This window comes from Acanthopagrus latus, chromosome 10 (genome assembly GCF_904848185.1).
Source record: "Acanthopagrus latus isolate v.2019 chromosome 10, fAcaLat1.1, whole genome shotgun sequence".
Classification (NCBI taxonomy): Eukaryota; Metazoa; Chordata; class Actinopteri; order Spariformes; family Sparidae; genus Acanthopagrus; species Acanthopagrus latus.
The window spans coordinates 6,459,914-6,480,418 of NC_051048.1; the positions used below are offsets into that span (position 1 = coordinate 6,459,914).

At 40.4% G+C, this 20,505-nt stretch overlaps 3 protein-coding genes across 8 annotated transcripts; 1 reads left to right on the plus strand and 2 right to left on the minus strand.

The window, feature by feature from the left end:
* Positions 1 to 391: 391 nt before the first annotated feature.
* LOC119026661 (SLAM family member 8-like) lies at positions 392 to 8,587 on the minus strand. Its single transcript, XM_037111118.1, has 9 exons — positions 8,433 to 8,587; positions 8,149 to 8,273; positions 7,420 to 7,603; positions 4,215 to 4,529; positions 3,247 to 3,513; positions 2,313 to 2,426; positions 2,154 to 2,212; positions 1,966 to 2,040; positions 392 to 932 (listed from the first exon to the last, which is right to left on the minus strand). Exons 3-9 carry the CDS (start codon positions 7,496 to 7,498, stop codon positions 855 to 857), a joined length of 987 nt encoding a protein of 328 aa, XP_036967013.1. The 5' UTR covers positions 7,499 to 7,603; positions 8,149 to 8,273; positions 8,433 to 8,587; the 3' UTR covers positions 392 to 854.
* On the minus strand, positions 8,500 to 18,535 carry LOC119026662 (SLAM family member 5-like). Of its 6 annotated transcripts, XR_005077198.1 has the most exons (11): positions 18,413 to 18,535; positions 16,353 to 16,460; positions 15,438 to 15,752; positions 14,947 to 15,213; positions 14,609 to 14,698; positions 14,478 to 14,493; positions 14,275 to 14,345; positions 13,549 to 13,599; positions 13,417 to 13,464; positions 9,411 to 9,541; positions 8,500 to 9,293 (listed from the first exon to the last, which is right to left on the minus strand). XR_005077198.1 is itself a non-coding variant. In XM_037111119.1 (9 exons), exons 1-9 carry the CDS (start codon positions 16,429 to 16,431, stop codon positions 12,957 to 12,959), a joined length of 942 nt encoding a protein of 313 aa, XP_036967014.1. In that variant the 5' UTR covers positions 16,432 to 16,458; the 3' UTR covers positions 12,324 to 12,956. The 6 variants fall into 6 exon arrangements, 1 of the variants encoding a protein (XP_036967014.1); XR_005077202.1 differs by lacking the exon at positions 16,353 to 16,460 and having other exon boundaries at positions 18,413 to 18,532; XR_005077199.1 differs by lacking the exons at positions 8,500 to 9,293; positions 18,413 to 18,535 and adding an exon at positions 12,901 to 12,961 and having other exon boundaries at positions 9,428 to 9,541; positions 16,353 to 16,458.
* Positions 16,353 to 20,279, plus strand: LOC119026664. Its single transcript, XM_037111120.1, has 5 exons — positions 16,353 to 16,464; positions 16,815 to 16,821; positions 18,413 to 18,609; positions 18,780 to 19,079; positions 19,532 to 20,279. The coding sequence occupies exons 1-5, from the start codon at positions 16,446 to 16,448 to the stop codon at positions 19,879 to 19,881; spliced, it is 873 nt and encodes a 290-aa protein (XP_036967015.1). The 5' UTR covers positions 16,353 to 16,445; the 3' UTR covers positions 19,882 to 20,279.
* Positions 20,280 to 20,505: the final 226 nt, after the last annotated feature.

A 20,505-nucleotide genomic window follows, 5' to 3' on the forward strand; every position in this document is an offset into this window, starting at 1 on the left:
CACTGCACTTTATCATTGCACTTGCAGCACTTGACCAGTACTTACTGGTAGCTTGATGCTTTTTTTAAATAAACAGCTTAGGTTCCGATATTCATGCTAGTAATAATGTTTTTCAGCTCATCAAACTTACACTACACAAGTTAAATGCTGATGACTGTATTTTTAGACATAATTTAAAATGAGGTATTTTGTGTGATTTGGCGCCCCCCACAGTTTCTGAGTGCATCCCCCACTGTTCCCAGGTCTGCCACTTGTAATGTAGGTGCTGACTACAAAACAGAACTAATTATGTCACAACAATGTTATATGTATGTTGAAGTAACCATGTCCTGTGATCCTGCCCTCTCGCTGAAGTTACACAGTGCAGAGACAAGACACTGTACCATCAAAATGATTTTGAAACTGTTGTTTTAAGGTAGAAGAGTTACATAATGCTTTACACACGCTCTTAAAAATACAGTGATACGATGACAGTAAATGCAGTTCAGTATAGCCACCGCTGCAGACACAGGGTCAGGAATAAGGTCCACAAAAATATTTGCAGAGGACAGTACTTCCGTGAAAACAAACATTTAATAATATAATCTCTGTACTTACAGAATTTACAACAGTGTTCCAAAAACTTGGGCATAGATAGCTTATAATAGCAGTTCTGTTTAATATGTTAAAGGTAAGATGGAGCCCTGCCTCAAGACTGAAAATGGAACATTTACAAAAGCATGGCATGCCGGTCACTGTACACATCCTGCACAAAGTGTTGGATCATTCTTTCGTCATATTAGCCTTCATTTCTTTAGAATGTGCCTTTTCCAATGTGGCTTTGGGCAAAATATCCTGTGTTCTGTTTCAGATCTCTAAGAAATCTCTTGGTAGGGCGACACCGACGCGTTCCTCACCCGGCTGAGCTGGATCTTGTCGTACACGGTCTGGGGCTACATGCGTGACAAAAAGAGGGAATCAAAAAATGAAAAAAACATCAGTGTCACCATCTTTTGCAAGAGGCCTTTTATTGAGAATTCTATTAAAAAACATGGCGTTCAATTTTAAGTAGAAATGTCACAAGCCTAATTTCATCATTCAGAATCCTGCAGCATTGAAGAAGGATGTGGTTTGCAATACCGGGTTATCTACTAAATTTTCAACGTGCCTGCCTGTCAAAATGGTGTGTGAAAGAATGTATGTATGTATGTGTCCTCTGCTAGAAAAAAATAACACAATATTTAGTTGCAAATAAAATCTTTTCAGTGGGCTTTCGATGCATGAGAGCAAGCAGGCCGGTTTGTAAACTTGCGTACATTGGTCACTACAGCCGTGTCGTTAAAACGTTAGCCGATGGGTTCCTGACTCGATGACTCTCCTCTAACTGTGCAACTGCTATACCTTATTTGAGGATTAACCATCACCCTGTTATAGTTTGTGGCTGTGTTGCACGGTCTGGCTTTAAGCCTCTTGTACATTATGAAATACTCCAGTGAAATACTTTGCGAACCTAATTTCTTCAAATATGATGTTCAAGGTGCATTTTTGGTTTGAAACATTCAAAAAATAATAATTGAAACAATGTAAAGGATAAAACGTTATTGATGTAATGTCAAACACATCTAAGCATTGTGCTGCAGAGATGTCTACTAAAGTTAGCATGCTAACCGGCTAGCCCCGACCCACCCTGTCTTGTAATCACGGTCTGAAACAATATCTGCACGGCTAACTGAGCTAACTAGCCGATAGCAGCTGCAGTTTGCAGTTAGCAGCAGCTGCAGTTAGCAGCAGCTAGCGGCTACTCTGGTGATATGAGGCCTCCTATTTGTCTATTTTCTTTCTCTAAAGGCAAAGCTACAGCAAAAATCACACAAAAAAGTGCACTATCATATAGTCAATCTAAGGAAAAGTACCCACATGCGTTAGCTGCTAAATGCTATATATGCTAACCTGCAAGAGCCTCAAAAACAATACTTGCACCCTTACCCCTGGTGTGACTGGGTGAGAATTCCCTCGGTTATCGATGGTTTCATACACTGAGCACGGCTTCTGGATTGTTTCCTGGAGGTTCAAGTGAAGAAACAAGAAACGACAGTGTGGGTAAAACGTGCAATTCATCCTCTAAACCAAGTGTTGAATTCCTGTTAAAACCACAGCACACACGGCATACGTACGTCATTAATTGCAACTTCACTGATGTCTGCATACACAGTCAGGTCATTTGCGTCGCTACCTGGTGGGAGATTTAATGAGGGAACAGCGGTGTTATGGACAACTGCTGACATCATGAAGTCAGAAAGGGACACAGTGTTATTCAGTGTTGCCTTTCTTACCTGATTGTCTTTGTTTGCAGTAACAAACACACAGCACTGTTACAATTATGATCATTATCAAGCAGCCTCCTCCCACCACACCCAGGATCAGGATAGTGCCAAAATTCAGGAGATCTGCAATTGATGATATTATCATTATTATGACAGAGTAACAGCAGCGGTGATCACACTTGCACAAGGTCGAATAGAATGAAGAACAAGAGTGCAACAATGAGCGCAAAAATAAATTTGTGGCAAAAGACAGCAATTACATTTTTCGTCAGTAGACGGCAAGCAGCAGTCATAACGCTAATCGACAACATCATCGGCGATCTATTCCCTCTTCCTGTATGGCAAGCCGTTAGATCATTTATCAGCTTCACAGGATTCACGTGACAGCTATTGAAACCAGATTTATGGCTGCTTAAAACTTCATGCCTTGATAAAGCCTGTAGTTTTATCAAGGCAACTCAGTAGTTTTAACTAAAAAGAACACCCTCTGGAGAACAGAGACCCCGAGTCACATCTGATTCTGCCCTGATCTGCAGCCGTTCACCGACGGGAGGAGGGTTTACTTTATGACATTTGGGATAAAAATGTTCTTAACTTTATGAATGTAGCGTTACAAGGAGAAGAGGGGTAAGAAAGGAGGGACGTGGAGTCTCTGGTGCATGTCTGAATTGGAGTGCACCAGTGCTTGCTAACGTTAGCTCGAGGCTAATGTAAAGTAAAGTAATCTGGCCCCAGCATCTGACCCTGTAACTTTGGGTGTTTCTTGTAACATTTTGTGTTTTGGGACATTACTTCCTCTAGAAAGGTCACGCTGCCATTACATTGGGTGTGAGTCTCTAGGTCTTTCAGAGTTTAGATATAGAGATTCAGCCTTGTCTTTCTTGCCTTACAATCGAACACCTAATTCAACAGTGATAAACTCTGATCTTCACTACGCACATACCTTGTGTAACATTACTGCAAGTCAAAGTCTGGGACATGGACATCTCAGTGACCAAGTTGTATATGGTGCAGGTGAAGTCGGTGTCTCCGTCCTCCACACTGAGGATATACTGCAGCCTGGACCCACTTCTGGTTTGGTTGCTTACGGTCCATTTGTAGTCGACGTTGCTGTCAGAGGGCGCACTGCACTCCAGAAAAACTGTGCAGGAGTCATTCGATGGGTGCCAGGTGGAATTGTAAGTCAGGGTGGGCTGTTTAGTGATGGGCTCTATTGACACGGTGTAGAGAGGGACAGAGAGAGACAGTTTACTTAGACATAGCAGCTGGCTGAAATTGGTGAATACATTACACATGGTCATAAAAAAGTTATAGCAATAGAAGGATAATTAACATCAGCATAAATACTTCTTTAATCTAGTTTCCCTGGACAAACTCTTTTTTGAAAGGGACTGATAATGCCTAAATCAAAAATACATATTTTCCTCTCACCTGTAGCGCCAATTATCTATTTGGATTTTTTTGGTGTGAGTTGCCGAGTCTAGGGAATAGAACAACTTCTCTTCTCTTGATGGCATGAGTAAACATCAGTTTAAACATTACTGGCAGCCTACTCAGCTGAACTGTAATGTTAACTAGCTAGTATACTTGTCAGGTGTAGTTTGGTTGAAAGAAAATAGTTCCCACATAAAACTTGTTACAGCAAGGTGTGTGGGGTATCTTGATTAACTAGGTCATGATTTCTGTAATGACTTTTTTTGTAAAATGTATAAAATGTGTAAATGTATGTTTTTGGCGCTTTGGGCACCAAAAACCAAGTGCCATCTAGTTCCATTGTAGATGCTGACTAATTTTTCACTTTGGGTGAATTTATCCTTTAATCAATCAACTGATTTTTTTTTTTTTTAAAAAGGAATGAGAATTCATAAGCAATTATTTGGTTATTCAGTTAATAAAACAGAAGCTTCTTACCATGAACTTGCAGAGAGATGATGACTGTTTCCCTTTGTTTGTCATTCACATCTGAGAGAAAACTGAAGTTACCAGAATCTTGGAGAGTCAGCTGTTTGACTGTTAAACTAAAGTTTTGGTGGTTTAGCTCTAATCTGCCCTTAAACTGATTTTCATGAAAAATCTTATTTTTGTCTGTAAGTTTTTTCGCTCCGTATTTCCATATTGCCATTGTGACCCTGTCAGTGGCCCTGTCAGTTGGTAAGCATGACGGAAGCTCCACAGTGTCTCCAACTTTTTTATGGATGACACGTGGACAGCTGGAAGCCTCCACATCTGAAACACAGGCAAAGCAAACAACACAGTATTTTTATGAATTAAATTTATTATTATTATTATTATTATTATTATTATTATTATTATTATTATTATTATTATTATTTACATATTTTTGAAATGTCACTGTCATGTTTGTCTCTTCCCATCACTGGAGATTGTCTTAAAGGGATATTCCCGTGTAAATTTAATCCATAGTCTAACACACCTTGACACCGAGTACGACCCCCCTCCCCGAGAGATAAAGTTTGCGGACTGCTAGTTTACGTAGTTTTAGCATCCTCAGAAACAACCGCACAACATCAATACACTGCAACAAATGGATCCAAGTATAAATCGCCATCAAAAAGCCACAAATAATGCTCAGAACAGCACCAACTTCAGCAACATTAGAAACAGGGTCCCAGCACACATTTCGAGGCATCAAACATTTGATATCGTTGCCGGCTTTGTCGGAAAAGATAGACAAAACTCACCTCTCCAGCTGCAGGCTCGTAGTGCAGAAGCCCTGTGAGTCGATTACCAAGTGCAGTAGAGTTCCGCCGCTCAGTGAATATCATTACTGCAGGACTCTACTGCACTCGGTAATCGACTCGCAGGGCTTCCCCACAACAAGGAGTCTTCTCAGGTGGTGAGTTTTGTTTATAAGATGATATAATCCAACATGATGATCATGATGTACCATGGAATAAGCAAAAAGACGTCTTCCTTTACTTTGTTTTCCTGTCTGCATCTGCCAAAAAGACACCACTGGTTTCCTTCAACAATGACCATAACAAACTATTTTAGTCCTCTGACTCAGGCATAGAACAGGGGGGAGGATCAGAAAAGAATCACATGAGTCATGGTTTGAATTATTTTTGTGGAGTTTTGTGAATTTACTTTTGTCCTCTCCAAGAACAAAGAAAAGAGGAAGATTTCATTTTTGCGATCGCCAGCAGGAAATGAAAATAAGAAATGAAATAAAATGTTTGTGCCACAGCCATTGTTGTTTCTATGAATAGTAATAACTAACTGGCAGGTCACCACTGTCTCATTTCCAGGTAAAACCCGGTGAAACCACAGACTCTGACCTCAGTGGAACGCCTTTAGTCAGAGCCGCTCATCACTTTCGGTCAGTGCTGCTGCCAGTGGTGGAGCAGGAAATGCTGACCTGTTTCCACCGACATGCTGTCTGTGGACGGAACAGCGCTCAACAAGCATGTGCTTGGCAGTTACTAAATACTGACACAATATCGAAACAATGCAGGCTTGTATCTGTGAACTCACCGGATGTTGAGTGAGGTTTTTTCATTATTACACCTGTGTTATTAGAGGCTACTGCGTGAGAGTGGATTTGGGTATGAATCAGAACTCTCCCACGGTTGTATTTTTGAGACAGCCTTGCTCTCAGTTTTTCCCAGCAGCCTAGAAAGCATTTTCCCTGTAGACCAGTGCTGTGAAAGAGCCGTCTTTAAAACCATCGACAGCACACCTCGATTGTGTTTCATTAGTTAAGTCATCCTTGTGTATTTGGCCTATATGTGTTCGTCCTCTGGTTAGCAACTCGTCAGTTTTAGTCTGCGCTCCATCCTGCTTTGTATATAGTTACATGTATATATTACTCCTTACTTGTTAGATTGACCCAGGCTGCTTTTGTCTGTTGTGTGGACTAGTCTTGGTGTCTTATATTTGGATTGCCTTTTCCAAAAACCTAAACACACTACTTATACAGTACGTTTAACACTTAGAGCAGTAAACTGTTGTGCCTGATTTTTGCCTGTTTGGTCCATCTGTGCAAGAGTATAGTCTCCCTTAAAGCAACATTATGTAACTTTTTTACTTTCAAATGACAGCTTCAAAATCACGTCGATATCACGGTGTCTTTTAACAGGGTGAATGGTGTCTCTGTCTCAGCCACTCTGCACCCCCATCACTTGTCTCTGCACTATGTAACTTCAGTGAGACTGTAGGATCACGGCATTACAGACATGTTTACTTCAACATGCAGGTTTTCAACACACAACATTGTTATGACGTGATGAGTTTTGTTTGTAGTCAGCGCCTACGTTACGTCTGGCAAACTGTTACACTGTTGCCAAATCACACATAACGATAATTTCTGCATAATGTTCAAGGTCCCCATGACACTCTTTCGTAGGGTCACTGTCACTACATCCAGGGCTTAGCACCGCCCACAAGTGAGATTCACATTTACATTCCATCTCAACTTCTGCAAATTGGCCCTTGCTCATGTCTAATCAAGTGCTGTGCTGTGACTTCAACTTCATTTTATCGCAAAATAGGCCAACTACTAAAAGTATGTCAGAAGGTTTAAGTATGTAACCAGTCCTGTCAGGAAGAGGAAGCGATAGAAACCAAAGAGATGACCCACATCTGGGTTATGTCAGGATTTTCAAGTAAAGTAAGTAAGTGAGTTTCAGTAAAAGGCAAAACCTATCTACAAATATCGGCCACGAGATACGATAGCCTGCTGATTAGTGCAATCATAACCAACCGAAGTAAAAGCTTCAACAGATGTTGAGCATCCTGAACAGATTGCGCCTTTATTTTTATAACGAGAGAACGACCAATACTGTCTTGAAAACTGAGTTCAATTGTTGAATTCATGTCTATCATTTGAATGCCTCAGATGTCAGTATATTACCAGTATAGCTTCAAGGCCCCGGCTTCATTTCTCACAGGTGCTGTTTTAACGCCACCTTGCATTTGCAAACACACGAGACAAGAGCGACATTGGGCATCTTCCAAGGAATACACGTCATTTCCAGACGTAACATGCCCACATCCAGTAAATCCCGCTGTCTATTCTGAGCACATGAGACAAACAAACCACAAAGGCACTCAAAACACTCAAAATCCATAAATTCACCATCAACGGTGTACGTACCTTGTAGGAAGACCCCAAAAAGCAGCACAGAAGTGCACGTTAAGACGCAGCCCAGGCAACGAAGACGACCTCCAACCATCTCTGTGGTGAGAGGAACAACAACTGTTTCCTCTTCTCGTCTCTTGTCATGTCAAGTTAACACAAAAAAAGACAGAGAGCGAGGGAGGAGCGTGGGGGAAGGTTCCTGTAACAAAGACGCAGAAAAGGCAGCGTGGCCTGCATTAATACACTGCGAGAGAAAAAAAAGGGCACATGAACAAGAACAGAACAAGAAAGTAATACAAGCGAAAGTTTACGAATTCTCGCCGTCTCTTTTTTTGCTAAATTGCAATCAGCTGTTATGCATTAGATTTTAATGTGTTACTATCACTATTTGTTTCTGTTAGGTGACAAAACTGAAAAACAAAGACTATTCACCATGAACTCTGGCGGTCCTGACTCTATATTATATCAAACCAATCCTTTTCTGGCCCCAGATGAACCTAAAGACTACAGCAAGCACTCTAGATGTGAGGATGTGTGTTCGAGGAGAGTGAGAGGTGACCATATCAGAAAACCTTCCTGCCTAAAGCAACCACATCCAGTCATCAGATATCACTTGATAAGGAGGTGCTACAGTGTTTGCTCCACATTGGCCAGGAGCTCATGTGATCAAGAGTATGAAAATAATTATGTTGACAGAGGGTAGATTTTAAGATTAATGTAAGACCAAACTAGAGAGCAACTTACAGTATGTTCAGTGCCACAGTAAAAGTGCTGAGGGGACTGTTGAGTGTTTTCCACCGAGAGAAAGTGCAGAGAGTTTTTATGGAGGTTTGCAAAGGTACCGCTGGAGTGTAGGGTTTGACCTTGACCTAAAGGTATAAAGGAATCTTGGTCAGCACCGGTCAGTTGGTCCTAACCCTGGATGGACTCTTAGACTTTTGCCCCTTCCTGTGTTCACACAACATGTTTTCTTCTTCGTTTACTTGCCACGTTCAACATAGAGATGTCAAGAATATCTACATCTGTACCTTGCTTGCAGCTTGAGCAGAATGAAGAGGGGTTTGTTTGCAGCCTGGCGAACTAGTAAACAAAGACGCAAGATAAACAGTGGTTCACCATTTATCTTGATGCTAAAGGGTGCATCACTGTGGTCTGTAGACACTTATCTTTAGTCAGATGGCGATGGGCTAAACAGACTGTGGCCGGTGTGTGAGTTGTGTTGTAATATCCATTGGGTGCAGGGCAGACATCTCCTGTCCTTAGCAGTGCACAACCCATACCAGTTTGTGATGTTTCCAGTCAGGGTGCTCCTCTGTAACAGTTGACCTGAATCTTGCTCTGGAATTCAGCTGTCCTTAGTTACCAGGGCAGTGATGTGTCAAGGCCAAGAGAAGTTCTCAGTGATGGTATTTCCAAGGCAGCTTTAACTGTTCACCTGCTCTACCGATGTAGACAGGGGTGTGTGTCTTTGCCTCCCGCTTTTCTAAAATCAACAATCAGCTCGTCGGTCTTGCTGATGTTGAACAGTTGTTTTGTTCTCTGCGCCCCACTCTGCAAGATTGTTTATTTCCTCCCACGTGAACCCTCATCATAGCTTGTAGTGTGGCCGAAGATGGTGGTGTCATCCGCAAACTTCACAATAGAGTTATTTTGATGTCTGGGAGTGCAGTCATGGGTGTACAGTCTGAATAGGAGGGGTCTGAGAACACAGCCCTGGGGGTCTCCAGTATTGAGCACTAATGTAGTAGAGGTGTGGCTGCCTATATGTACTCTCTGGAGTCTGCTTGTGGAGGAGTCCAATATCCAGTCGGAGATTGTGGTACTCAGAGTAACCCAGAGTGTTCAGTATTCCAGTCAGCTTCGTGGGTGAGATTGAATTGAATAGTAACCTGAAATCAACACACAGCATCCAGATGGAGCTGTTCTTATTCTGCAGGTATGTGAATACTGAGTGGAGGGCAGTGGATATGCCATCCTCATTTGATCTGTTTATTCTGATAGCATACCGGTTAGGGTCCAGGCTGGATGTGCTGGATGTACCAGTTTCTCAAAGCACTTCATCAGAATGGTGGTAAGAGCCACAGGGACTAGACACAGCAGAATTGATGGCTGTCTTGAGGCAGAAGGGAACACACTCCTGAGAGAGATGTGGTAAAAAAAAAAAAAAGTCCATTTTGGGAAGAAAATCAACAGTCATGCAGTGGTGAAACCTAGAACAATATATTGCTCAACATCAGCATATCCAAGGAGCTGATTGTTGTCTACGTCAGTGGAGCTGAGGTGTGGCAGCTGAACACTTTCAGTTTCCTGGGAATCAACACCACAGGGAACCTCTCAGGTTGGTCTGGTTCACCAACTTCCTTCATCACTGCCCGGTTCTCTCAAAATTGATTGTAAGAGACAGACTTTGAACATTGTTGGAAACATTTAGGATTACAAAATGTATAACAAATGTCTATTTTTTAAAGATGTTTTAATGCAGAGATCTTACATATTGTATCTTTAAATATATGGATTGGTTGGATTGGAAAAGGACTCTTTAGCAAGAACCTTAACCCCTGACACTACTGCAGAGTTTCTCAGCAGCCAGCAGTAGAAGACTGTGGTTTCAGTTCTAGACAACATCAGAAATAAACTTCACCATACTGTGTGGTATTTCTGCAGCGGTGGTCTGTGTTCTGCTTGTCAGGCATAGGCTGATTTCCTTTTAACTTTAAGGTGGTGTTAAAGCCTTTTCACAGTTAAGCCCACAGTGTCAGTACAAACTATAAATGACGCTGTCCACTCAAGAGCATCCAAAAAACTAGTGTGCGATTTCACACATCTATGCTGTATCGCACATGCTACTTCTCTGAAAGTTAGCTCATGTCTTATGATGTGAAATATGTTAATCTGACATGTTGTGAAATATCACATCACTTTACAGACCAGTTGCATTCAGCCTTCTCATGCCATGTCTGTCACTTGTATCCAAATGTACGCATTTTAAATAAACTTACAAAACCTGACATAATTTGAAATTACCAATGTCTGTAAACTAAGGTTTGTCAGTTAGTCTGCCATTTTGGTCCATACTGATATATCTCAATAATAGCTATTGGATGGACTGCCATAAAACATTGTACAGACATTCATGGTCCCCAGAGGAAGGAGCATGCTAATTTCATATACCCCCTGATTTTTCTATTTGATAGATTCATAAACTTTACTTTGATATCCGTCTTAAATGACTAGGCCTTTGTTGTATGTGTTGTTATCCTAAATGTTTCCAACAATGTTCATACTTTTTTTTGACATTATTTGGGTTCCATGGTATTCACAGGACATTTGATGAACACTTGCATTGCAATAACTGCATGTCATTGTGCAATCCTGTTTTTTTTTACAATGACAAACACTCTGAACCTTGAACTTTAGTTACCACTCAGCTCTGAGTTAAATGCTTATTAGCAAGTGTTGGCATGCTATCACCTGACACTTCGATGGCGAACATGGCAAAGATTACCTGCTATAACATTGTCGTGTTAGCATAAACACTGTGATCATGTTAGCACGCTGACATTAGCATGTGGCTTCAAGGACCACTGTTTGACCTCATCTTTGGTCACTCTTAGGGCCAAGACACAGCAAACCACGTGCGTGGTCTCATGTCAACTGTCCCTCGGCTGAAAAGCTGCGCTGAACACATCGCAAATACTATTGTCGACAGCCGACTAGCTTGTGCACTCACGTGACAGGACAAAATGCTCCATGTCACCAGGCGTCGGTTGACTGTTTGTCATTCGAAGAGTGAAACTAAAGGGCTTGCCAATGGAGCTACTTCTAGTTGAGAAAAAAACGCAAATGGTGCAGAGGCAGTGGAGAGAAATAAAAAAGAACTGCGCTAAATGGATGAACTCATGGATGCTACAACAACAGGTTGTAGGGACTTTCCCTTTCCTTCTTCTGTTTATCTTTTTCCGCACTGATTCGCTTAGCTGAACAGCCAGTCTGAGAGATCTGCTGCAGATTTTTCGCGCTAACAAGGGCCAACAGTGCAGGACCCACTGCAGAAACTAGGGCAACATTGAAAGTGATTGACAGTCGACTGTCAGCCTGGTGTGTTGCAGCCCATAGTCTTTTTTTTTTTTACATTGTTAGGCATTAAACTTCTTTACAAGTTTGTAAAAAGAAAATATTGAAAAATGTTTGCAAACCTCAGCAAGCTATACTCCATGCTGGCACTACTAGAAGTGTATGGTAGTGTCTGAACCTACAGAGACCCCGCCTTCTTCCTCTATTTCCTCATTTTGAAGGCATTTTGCAGAATGAATAGAGAATGGATAGCCAATACAAAATATGCTACAACAAATTATTTGACTAGTTTCAAGCATGCAGAACGTTGATCCTGCAGGTTCAGCAGTTCTCGGGTCGATACACATGACACAGTGTGTTTTGCAACTATCCTTCACAGCATTACACACAGCGAGCAGCGTCTGAAAAGAGTAGGGGGAGTTTGTTGTGGGCGGGGGATATGGAGCAATGTCTTTATCACCGAGTGGAATAAGTATGTCAGCTTCTTTTTTTAAGAACTTTTCTTACAGCGGAGTGCTTATCTCTGTCACATCATTTTCAGTGTCAAAAAAATAATTTTCCACTTAGATCACAAGAATGCCATTTTTGGCATTAAAAGAAACCACCTGACCAGCTCAACCCTGTTCTTGGTAAAATCTTCAAGTCTAACTTAAGCAAGTTGGCTGACATTTCTTTTTGAAAAGGAGAAGTGATACATTGCTAGTAAAATCATGCCAGTCACTGAGTCATCAACGAAACAGAACCAGGATATACGGCACACCCTGACCCTTCAACATCCTCTAGAAAAACTCAGACACGAATCAGATGAGTTCAATAATGTACATTTATTTCACAATAATGTTTTAGGGCTCTATATCAAGTGTGGGCATGAAACAAGTTAAAATTACTCTCAATGTAACTGCAGTACTCATAGGTATTGACTATTAGATTAAGAAAACATGCATTGATTCATACAACATACATGCATGGTATTTAAGAGAGAACAACCATTCTATCTTTAAATAGAAAAAAAATGGTTTAATGCATTAACCTTGTTATGCACTCACTGTTGCAACTGCAATGATATTTGACAAGTCGAAGCAGCAATTAACTCTGGGGAAAATGACATGGCACCACCAAGTGGCTAAAATCTACACCTGCATTCATGACAAAAATGTATCAGTATATAAATTACTAATAGCATTCTTCTGTCTGCTTATAATACTGCAAATTATCAAGCTTTAAAAAAAATAAATTCAATTCATGTCCATTCATGCATTCACATGCAGTGAATTATAGAAACAAGTCTTGTTTTTCTTTTATTGTGAAATCCTATATATCTCTATGATATATAGGGTTAAAATCATGAATCAGTCGCCTATATGTGATTAAGTAAGTTAACCGTTAACCTTTCCTAGATATTTATTTGCTTTAAAAACCGACCTGCAGTAAACATGAATGTGATTTGCTTGTTTTGCAGATGATGCACTCCTTTTTCATCAACCTGGAATCAAATAAGAGACAAAGGTTGGTTTTTATTAAACAACTCAAGTTTAAGCTGATTCCAGCTTCCTCAGAGCCTCTCACTGGTTCATAAACACAACCGTCACCCAAAGGTATATCATATGGAAACATATGGATATGGAACACTTGACATCTGAAATACCATTTTAGACCACTAAAGCAACACTAACTCTCAACTGTTAAGAGGTTTTCTTGAGGATATTTTTAATGATTGACTTCACAACTCTTAATAGCCACAGCAAGAGATTAGAATCAGCCATAGCACTGGGTGGTGCATGTAAATCATCTTCGCATTTCCTGTTACAGAGATGTGTTGCTGTGATACCCACAGTTACAGATACACCACAGTGTATCTATAGCATGTTTTCATGTTTGGAGAAATGATGTGCTCTTGTACGTGACAAACACCACACTCACATTACTTAGTCTGCTTACCATGAACTCCTGCAGATGTGACATTAATGTATGAATTTGGTCGTTCGCCTGAAATAACAATGTTTTGATTACTTGACTTTTAAACACTGAATTATTTAAAAACCTCCACGGTATACATTGTTCACACTGTACCTGCTCCAGGATCTTCCGGACCTCTTATTGTCTCATAGACACAACCATCACCTACAGGTCAGAGACAATGCAAGGTCATGTTAATGAATGTTCTTGGGTGCTCTTGAATATTTGCAATTCCCTGTCTTTTAGTGTGTGTGGTTTTTTTTTTGGTTTTTTTTTGACAATTTACTTTCAAAAATCAATCAGTCAGTTTTTGACTGCAGCAGTGATCAGTAAAGATTAACACTGCTGGGTGTTTATGCACTGTAACGCTGACTGCTGACTGGAGCTGCAGAGGGACTGCTCTTCATTTTATAAATGTAAGGTTAAAGAAATGAAGGGGAAGAACCACTAAGAGAACCAGAGTCTCTGGTGAGTGCTGAGCTTAGTTAGAGGTTGACCTGAATTTAGATAGACAGACACATGCAACCATGGTGCGTGCTATTGCTTGTTAGCTTACAGCTAGAGTACAATAAAACTTTGAGCTTTTATCGCAAAGCAAATCATAATGCAAATGAACACTAACAGTCACGTGGTCTAACTTGCACAGGTAAATGGTTGTAGAAAAACATCAAATACTGATTAAAAAACACTGCTACCTGGAGTTTATCTTGTGGGTTTGGAAACATTTGGGATAATGTAAGTACACAAATCAACAAAATTAATTATTTAAAAAAAGTCGTTTTTAGACATTTCAATGCAGAAATAATACATATGATATCTTTAAAGGGTATAACGACTTACCGTGGAGGAGAGAGGAGTACACTCGCTCTTGAGCTTCATCTGGGTTGACCTGGGTTGGAGGCTGGATGAGCCTGTAGCATGAAATTAAGCATGTATTTAAAAAATAAAAAGTAAATAGTGTAAGTAAGACAAGGCTTTAAAGAACAGTCATAGGATTAACATGATGTTTTTGCTGTTTAAGTAGTAGATGGAAGTTTCCCGACCTGTTACAACAGCAGCCTGTGAAAATGAAAAGATGCCACATGCAAATGAAACCACTGCTCTGTTTCTCGACCTCAGTATCATTTAGTGATTGTGAGTGTTACCCATCAACATTGGCAAGAGGAGGACTTACCTATTGACTTTGTGTAGCAAAGCAGAGAGAGTAGCAGTACAATAATCAGCAACATTCCAACAACCAGCCCGACAATGAGTGGTCTGGACCCTGCAATAATGAATATTAATTATATCAGTTAACTGTAATTATCTACTGTCTGTGATTTTGGATATCGTTATATCATGATATGGCATATGTGTTGTCTGTTCCTGGTTTTAAAGGCTTCATTACAGTAAAGTGATCATCAATCTCAAAACTTACTCCTCCATTCTACATGTTAATACCACATAATCATTATATCCACATTACTGATGATTATTTATCAAAAATGTCACTGGTATCTTCGATGCACATACCTTGTAGAGCGTTACTGCACGTCAAAGTCTGGGACATGGACATCTCACTGACAATGTTGTATATTGTGCAGGTGAAGTCGGTGTCTCCGTCCTGCACACTGATGATGTACTGCAGCACAGACCCACTTCTGGTTTTTTTCCTCACGGTCCACTTGTAGTCGACGCTGCTGTCAGAAGCCGCTCTGCACTTGAGAAAAACTGTGCAGGATTCATTCGATGTGTGCCAGGTGGAATTGTAAGTCAGAGTGGGCTGTTTAGTGATGGGCTCTAATAAAGCAGTGGACAGAGAGAGAATAAAAACAGTAATCATCATGGAGTGACACAACTTTCTGAAAATGTTAGTTTAACAATTAATTGATTCTTGTTTTGGGGAATAAATTGATAGTCGCCAGAATGAAGAAGTGGCATTTTATGTTTCTTGCAAACGATGAACGAACACATGATTTTTTTTTTTAACTCACAATGTTTGACAAAAAAAGGGAGAATCCTACCATGAACTTGCAGAGAGATGATGACTACTTCCCTTTGTTTGTCATTCACATCTGAGAGAAAACTGAAGTTACCAGAATCTTGGAGAGTCAGTCGTTTCACTGTTAAACTAAAGTTTTGGTGGTTTAGCTCTAATCTGCCCTTAAACTGATTTTCATGAAAAATCTTATTTTTGTCTGTAAGTTTTTTCTTTCCGTATTTCCATATTGCCATTGTGACCCTGTCAGTGGCCCTGTCAGTTGGTAAGCATGACGGAAGCTCCACAGTGTCTCCAACTTTTTTATGGATGACACGTGGACAGCTGGAAGCCTCCACATCTGAAACACAAACAAAGCAAACAACATAGTGAGTGTCACCTTTTTTAGAAAAATAGATATATAGATTTTATCCATGTTGTTTTGGGGGAGGGAACATTTATCCGTCATTTGCTCTGAATCATGAGGTTTCCTTGTGGCCTGCACATGAAGATATTGCTGCCGGATGTGGTCACTTGTGGAACATAATTCACACTTTCAGCCAGACAGTGCAGGGAAATAATGCTTTTTTTAATTGAGTATTAAGTTACTCTGTAATTTTATTTGAACTATAATTTGCCACGGTTTGCTTTCAAGATGACAGCTAAAATCAAGTGTTCACAAAAACTGTTTAAAAAAAAAAAAAAAAGAAAAGCACAGAGGCAAGGCATTACACAAGGCAAGGAAATGCAACAGTGTTTGAGAATATATTCAAAATTAAACTTAACTATTACGTCATTCTAAACACACAATATCCAGATAGTATCCAGACATCCAGGAAGTACTGTACACTTGGCCCACGTACTTCAGCTGTACGGTTCCAAGCTCATGCAAGAGTCCGCCTAGCAAAATGCTCTCATGACATTAAAACCACGCAGCCTGAATGCGTAGAGGTATGCTTACCATTGATGGAGACCACAAGCAGCAGAATAGCACTGCATGTAAAGAAGCAGGACAGGTATCGAAGGCGACCAACGGCCATCTTTGAGAGACGCAATGCCTCTTCCTCTTCTGGAGGAAGAGGCATTAGAGAGAAGGGGGAGGAACAGACACAGCGAGCAGAAGGGGGCAGTCCCAAAAACAAAATTAAATTCTGCATTAGCTGACCATGTCGCAAAAACAACTTTACCACATCCACATCAGACATTCCTACGCTCCAGGATGTAAATGTAAATGCTGTAATAGTGTCATTTCTGTCATTGCATGCAACTGCAAGAGTGGCCTGTGTGATATTTGAACAAAAACTGATTGCTAGTCTCTCAAAAGTCTCAAAAAGCCCTCTCTTGGGCTGTGCACGAACCAAGCTTATTTGTTAGGTTCCCACTCAGAATGCATCCTGTTGGACCATATTCACATGGCAGCCATTCAAACTATGGGCCACTGGGGATTCACTTGGATGATGGTTTCAAGTGGGAGCTGAAACAGTCCAAAACTCAAAATGGAGTCTGTAAGATTTGAATATCTGCAGTGTTTCGACACCAACACCAATGCATGTACCTCATCGCAATACAGGCACTGTGATGGGGTTGCAAGAGCAGAGGGCATATTCTCCATAATGTGTGTATGTGAACACAATGTTTTGTTAGTTCGTAAATGATGTGATGTAATTCAGTACAATCATAAGGACTAAATGACTTTTTGTACTGTTTTCCTCTTAGGGGACCAGGCACACACAGCTTGTAAACTGTTGCAGTGGGCAGGAAGTGTGAACCCGTCAAAATAAAGCTGTAACCAAAGCCACGAGTGAACTTTTTTTTTGTCTCAGAAGCAGAGTGACAGCTGGAGGTGAACACGATGGGGCACGCTTGGCTCTCTGTGCTGGGGCGATTCTGTGAGTATGTTGCTGACTTTCACAGGCAGGTTTGTTATCAACACGCCAGTTATATAGGCATGATTGTTTGTGGAGAATTATGTTTGATATACTACTTGACTACTGACTATTTGTACACTGGCTTTTGCATTCATATTTGCACAGTGTATGTACAGGATATGGTCCAAAGGTATGGTTATGTATATGTCTTTGCAATGAAACTGATTGATTATTGATATATTTATTTCATATTTTTTTTTCGATGTGTGACCTCTCTCTGTCGCTCTGTAGCAGAATGTCATCACAGAAATGTGTCATGCTATTTATAGCTGGATTTTTAATGCTGGTGATTATTGTCTAATCAAGTTTTGATCTTTGTTTTAGTGCTGAATACACTCCTCTACAGACATGCTTTTTTCTGTTTTTAAATATTTACTTATTATTTTTTTCCCTGTTTAGCTCCTCTTTTTGTGTTTCTTTTTTCAACTACGTATTATTTCCCTCGATCGATCAATACCCTATATGACGCATGAGTGATTTTTCATAACTGTACACCTTTGCATATTACTGAAACTATTATTTCAGTGATATACAAATTACTGTTTGTTTTTACTAAATTATTGCATTTGATGAAAAAAAAACACAACAAAACATGATATTGGCATTATATATCAGCCATTGGCTGCCCTGCTCCCAAAATGTGGGCATTAAAAAACCCCAGTCAGTCAATCACTAGTCTGAAACATGCTGCGTAAACACGACATAAAACTTGATGATGACAGCATCACATTGCACAAATGATTGTCGCTCCCTGATATATTTGCATGTTCTCATAGAGCTCTCTGATGTATGATAACTGTTTGGGATGGTTACAGCACAGATACAGGCAATGAATGGCTGTGACATACAACAGAGGTCACTTGAATTCAGTATGTATGCATTTATTTTAGTGTCAATATTAATGATATCGCTCAACGCAAGTTTAAGAAGTTTAAAGATTTGAGTTTTACTTGACTCTAGTTCATTGGACTGAATCACAGTGACATTAATTTCCTTTTTATGTCTTTGTTCTAAATCAAACAGCAAACAGACCAAAGGCTGAACTGAGGGCTGATGACAGAGACATTCCTGTAGGGGGCAGTGTGACCCTGACCTGCTCTGTGAAGCCATCATCATCTGGTTGGAAATACTTCTGGTACAGAGGAGAGAAAACATCTGAACCTCTGAGCTCTCAACTCTCAGCTGGACCAATCAGAGTCTCAGAGGGAGGAGTCTACTGGTGCAGAGGAGGAAGAGGAGATCCAGTTTACTACACAGAGTACAGTGATCCAGTCACTGTCTACAAAAAGGGTGAGATTGACTTTTGTTTTGGAAACAGAATGAAAATATGTGTTGTATAGTTGGTTGAAAAACACTATGTTTGATGTAGAGTGAACTTCTTCAGTATGTACTGATTGTGCAGAATGTATTTGATCCTCTATCAACACATGTTTTCATTCTGAAAACTCATTTTCCAACAGAAGCCCAGTCTGTCCTCACTGTGTCTCCATCATGGCTGAGTGCTGGAGCCTCAGTAACTCTGAACTGCAGAGTTAAAGATCAATCTGCAGGATGGAGGTTCTACTGGTATAAGACTGTTCCTGATCCATCAGACAACTTCTACAGCTATGAGCTGCTACCTGGCAACAGCAGTGGGACTGAACAGGATTCCTACATTGTTGATGGACAGACACACACAGCAGGATATGTGTGCAGAGCTGGAAGAGGAGATCCAGTGTTTTACACTGATTACAGTCAACCTCAGTTTGTCTGGTCTGCAGGTCAGTTTGTTTCTGTCTCTTAAGAAACAGATATTATATCAGCTCAGTTCATCTTTTTTTTAAATGTTGATGAAGAAACGTTTGAATTAATTCACTGTGGTCTTATGATCTTGTCTCTCTCACTAGCATCAAGCTAAAACTTCACACTTTCCACCTTACTGGGTGGAATTTACTTGTTTCCTTCTGTTCTCACTCTTTAAGATAAAACACAAAAAGAGAGAGAGAGATGATATCTTAAAACTTAAACTTTACTCTCATTTGCAAAAAGTACTTTGGCAAAAGTACTCTGGATACTTAAGCTCTTCTTACTGCTTACAGCCGCTGTAGTCACTTGGTTGTCAATCATTTTGAAATCTACTCAAAAGTGGTCAAAGTAGAAATCACAATGTTGGCATTTTCTATCTAAAGATCTCTGAGCTCTGTTTGAATTCTCAACGCGTATTGTTTTTCAGATTTTTACTCATCAGCGTCTCTCACAGTGAGTCCTGACAGAGCTCAACACTTCACCTCTGACTCTGTCTCACTGAGCTGTGAGGGAAACTCACCTGAGTGGAGAGTGAGGAGGTCACCTGAGAACAGATACCTGTCAGACTGCTCCACCTGGGGGACAATGACTGGATCTACATGCAAACTAAAGAGTAACAGGCGCAGTGATGCAGTGTACTGGTGTGAGTCTGGATCAGGAGAGTTCAGCAACTCAGTCAACATCACTATACTGAGTATGATTTTATTATATTTTGGGTTTTTTTTATTCATTATTTCAAACATCCCATTGTGTGTTGAGGAGTACAATACACTATAGATTTGAGGTTGATCTGTTCTTCAGTTTTTAGGTCCATCTTGTCCTGTGACTGAGGGAGATTCTGTAAACATATGTATTTTTTTGTCTGAAAACACAGAGATTGATTCTGAAAAAGCCTGAAATTGTTGTTTGATTATGTGTTGGGAAATGCTATATATCTTTTTGTGTTTGTGTGCTGAAGCATCCAAGCGAGTTGATGCCCTGACGAGAAAGCAACTTGAATAAACTCTTAAAGCTGGAGATGGATGAGCTGCCAGTTGCTTTGGCCACATTCCTCCGGTATTTGAAAGCAGTATGTTCAGGACAGTAGCTTGTATCTTTTAAAGTGTAAGTTCTCCCGAACTCCACCTTTCAAAAATGTTGATCAGTCGCCAAAATAAATCGTTCCCTCATTTTGATTGGTCTTATTTTATTAATTTAGTGACCTAGTTTCAAATCCTGCTTCATGCTTACCATGACAGGTAGACCTTTTTCTTCAAGATGTACTGTGGGACAAACCAGAGCACCTGGAGGAAACCCACACAGTCAAGAAAGGATGGATGGACGGGACAATAGATGGACGTTTTTCTTCAAGATGTACTGTGGGACAAACCAGAGCACCTGGAGGAAACCCACACCGTCAAG

Bases quoted from the DNA above. Each gene is read 5' to 3' on its own strand.
- LOC119026661 (XM_037111118.1), bottom strand. From the start codon at position 7,498: ATGGTTGGAGGTCGTCTTCGTTGCCTGGGCTGCGTCTTAACGTGCACT. The intron at 2,427-3,246 runs GTATGTGCGTAG...CATCAATTGCAG, and splicing joins TTGCAGTAATGTTACACAAG to ATCTCCTGAATTTTGGCACT. The intron at 933-1,965 runs GTAAGGGTGCAA...TCACGCATGTAG, and splicing joins CTCACCCAGTCACACCAGGG to CCCCAGACCGTGTACGACAA.
- LOC119026662 (XM_037111119.1), bottom strand. From the start codon at position 16,431: ATGGCCGTTGGTCGCCTTCGATACCTGTCCTGCTTCTTTACATGCAGT. The intron at 15,214-15,437 runs GTAGGATTCTCC...CTGCTTTATTAG, and splicing joins CATCTCTCTGCAAGTTCATG to AGCCCATCACTAAACAGCCC. The intron at 14,699-14,946 runs GTATGTGCATCG...TCATTATTGCAG, and splicing joins GTGCAGTAACGCTCTACAAG to GGTCCAGACCACTCATTGTC.
- LOC119026664 (XM_037111120.1), top strand. The intron at 18,610-18,779 runs GTGAGATTGACT...ATTTTCCAACAG, and splicing joins AGTCACTGTCTACAAAAAGG to AAGCCCAGTCTGTCCTCACT. The intron at 19,080-19,531 runs GTCAGTTTGTTT...ATTGTTTTTCAG, and splicing joins TCAGTTTGTCTGGTCTGCAG to ATTTTTACTCATCAGCGTCT.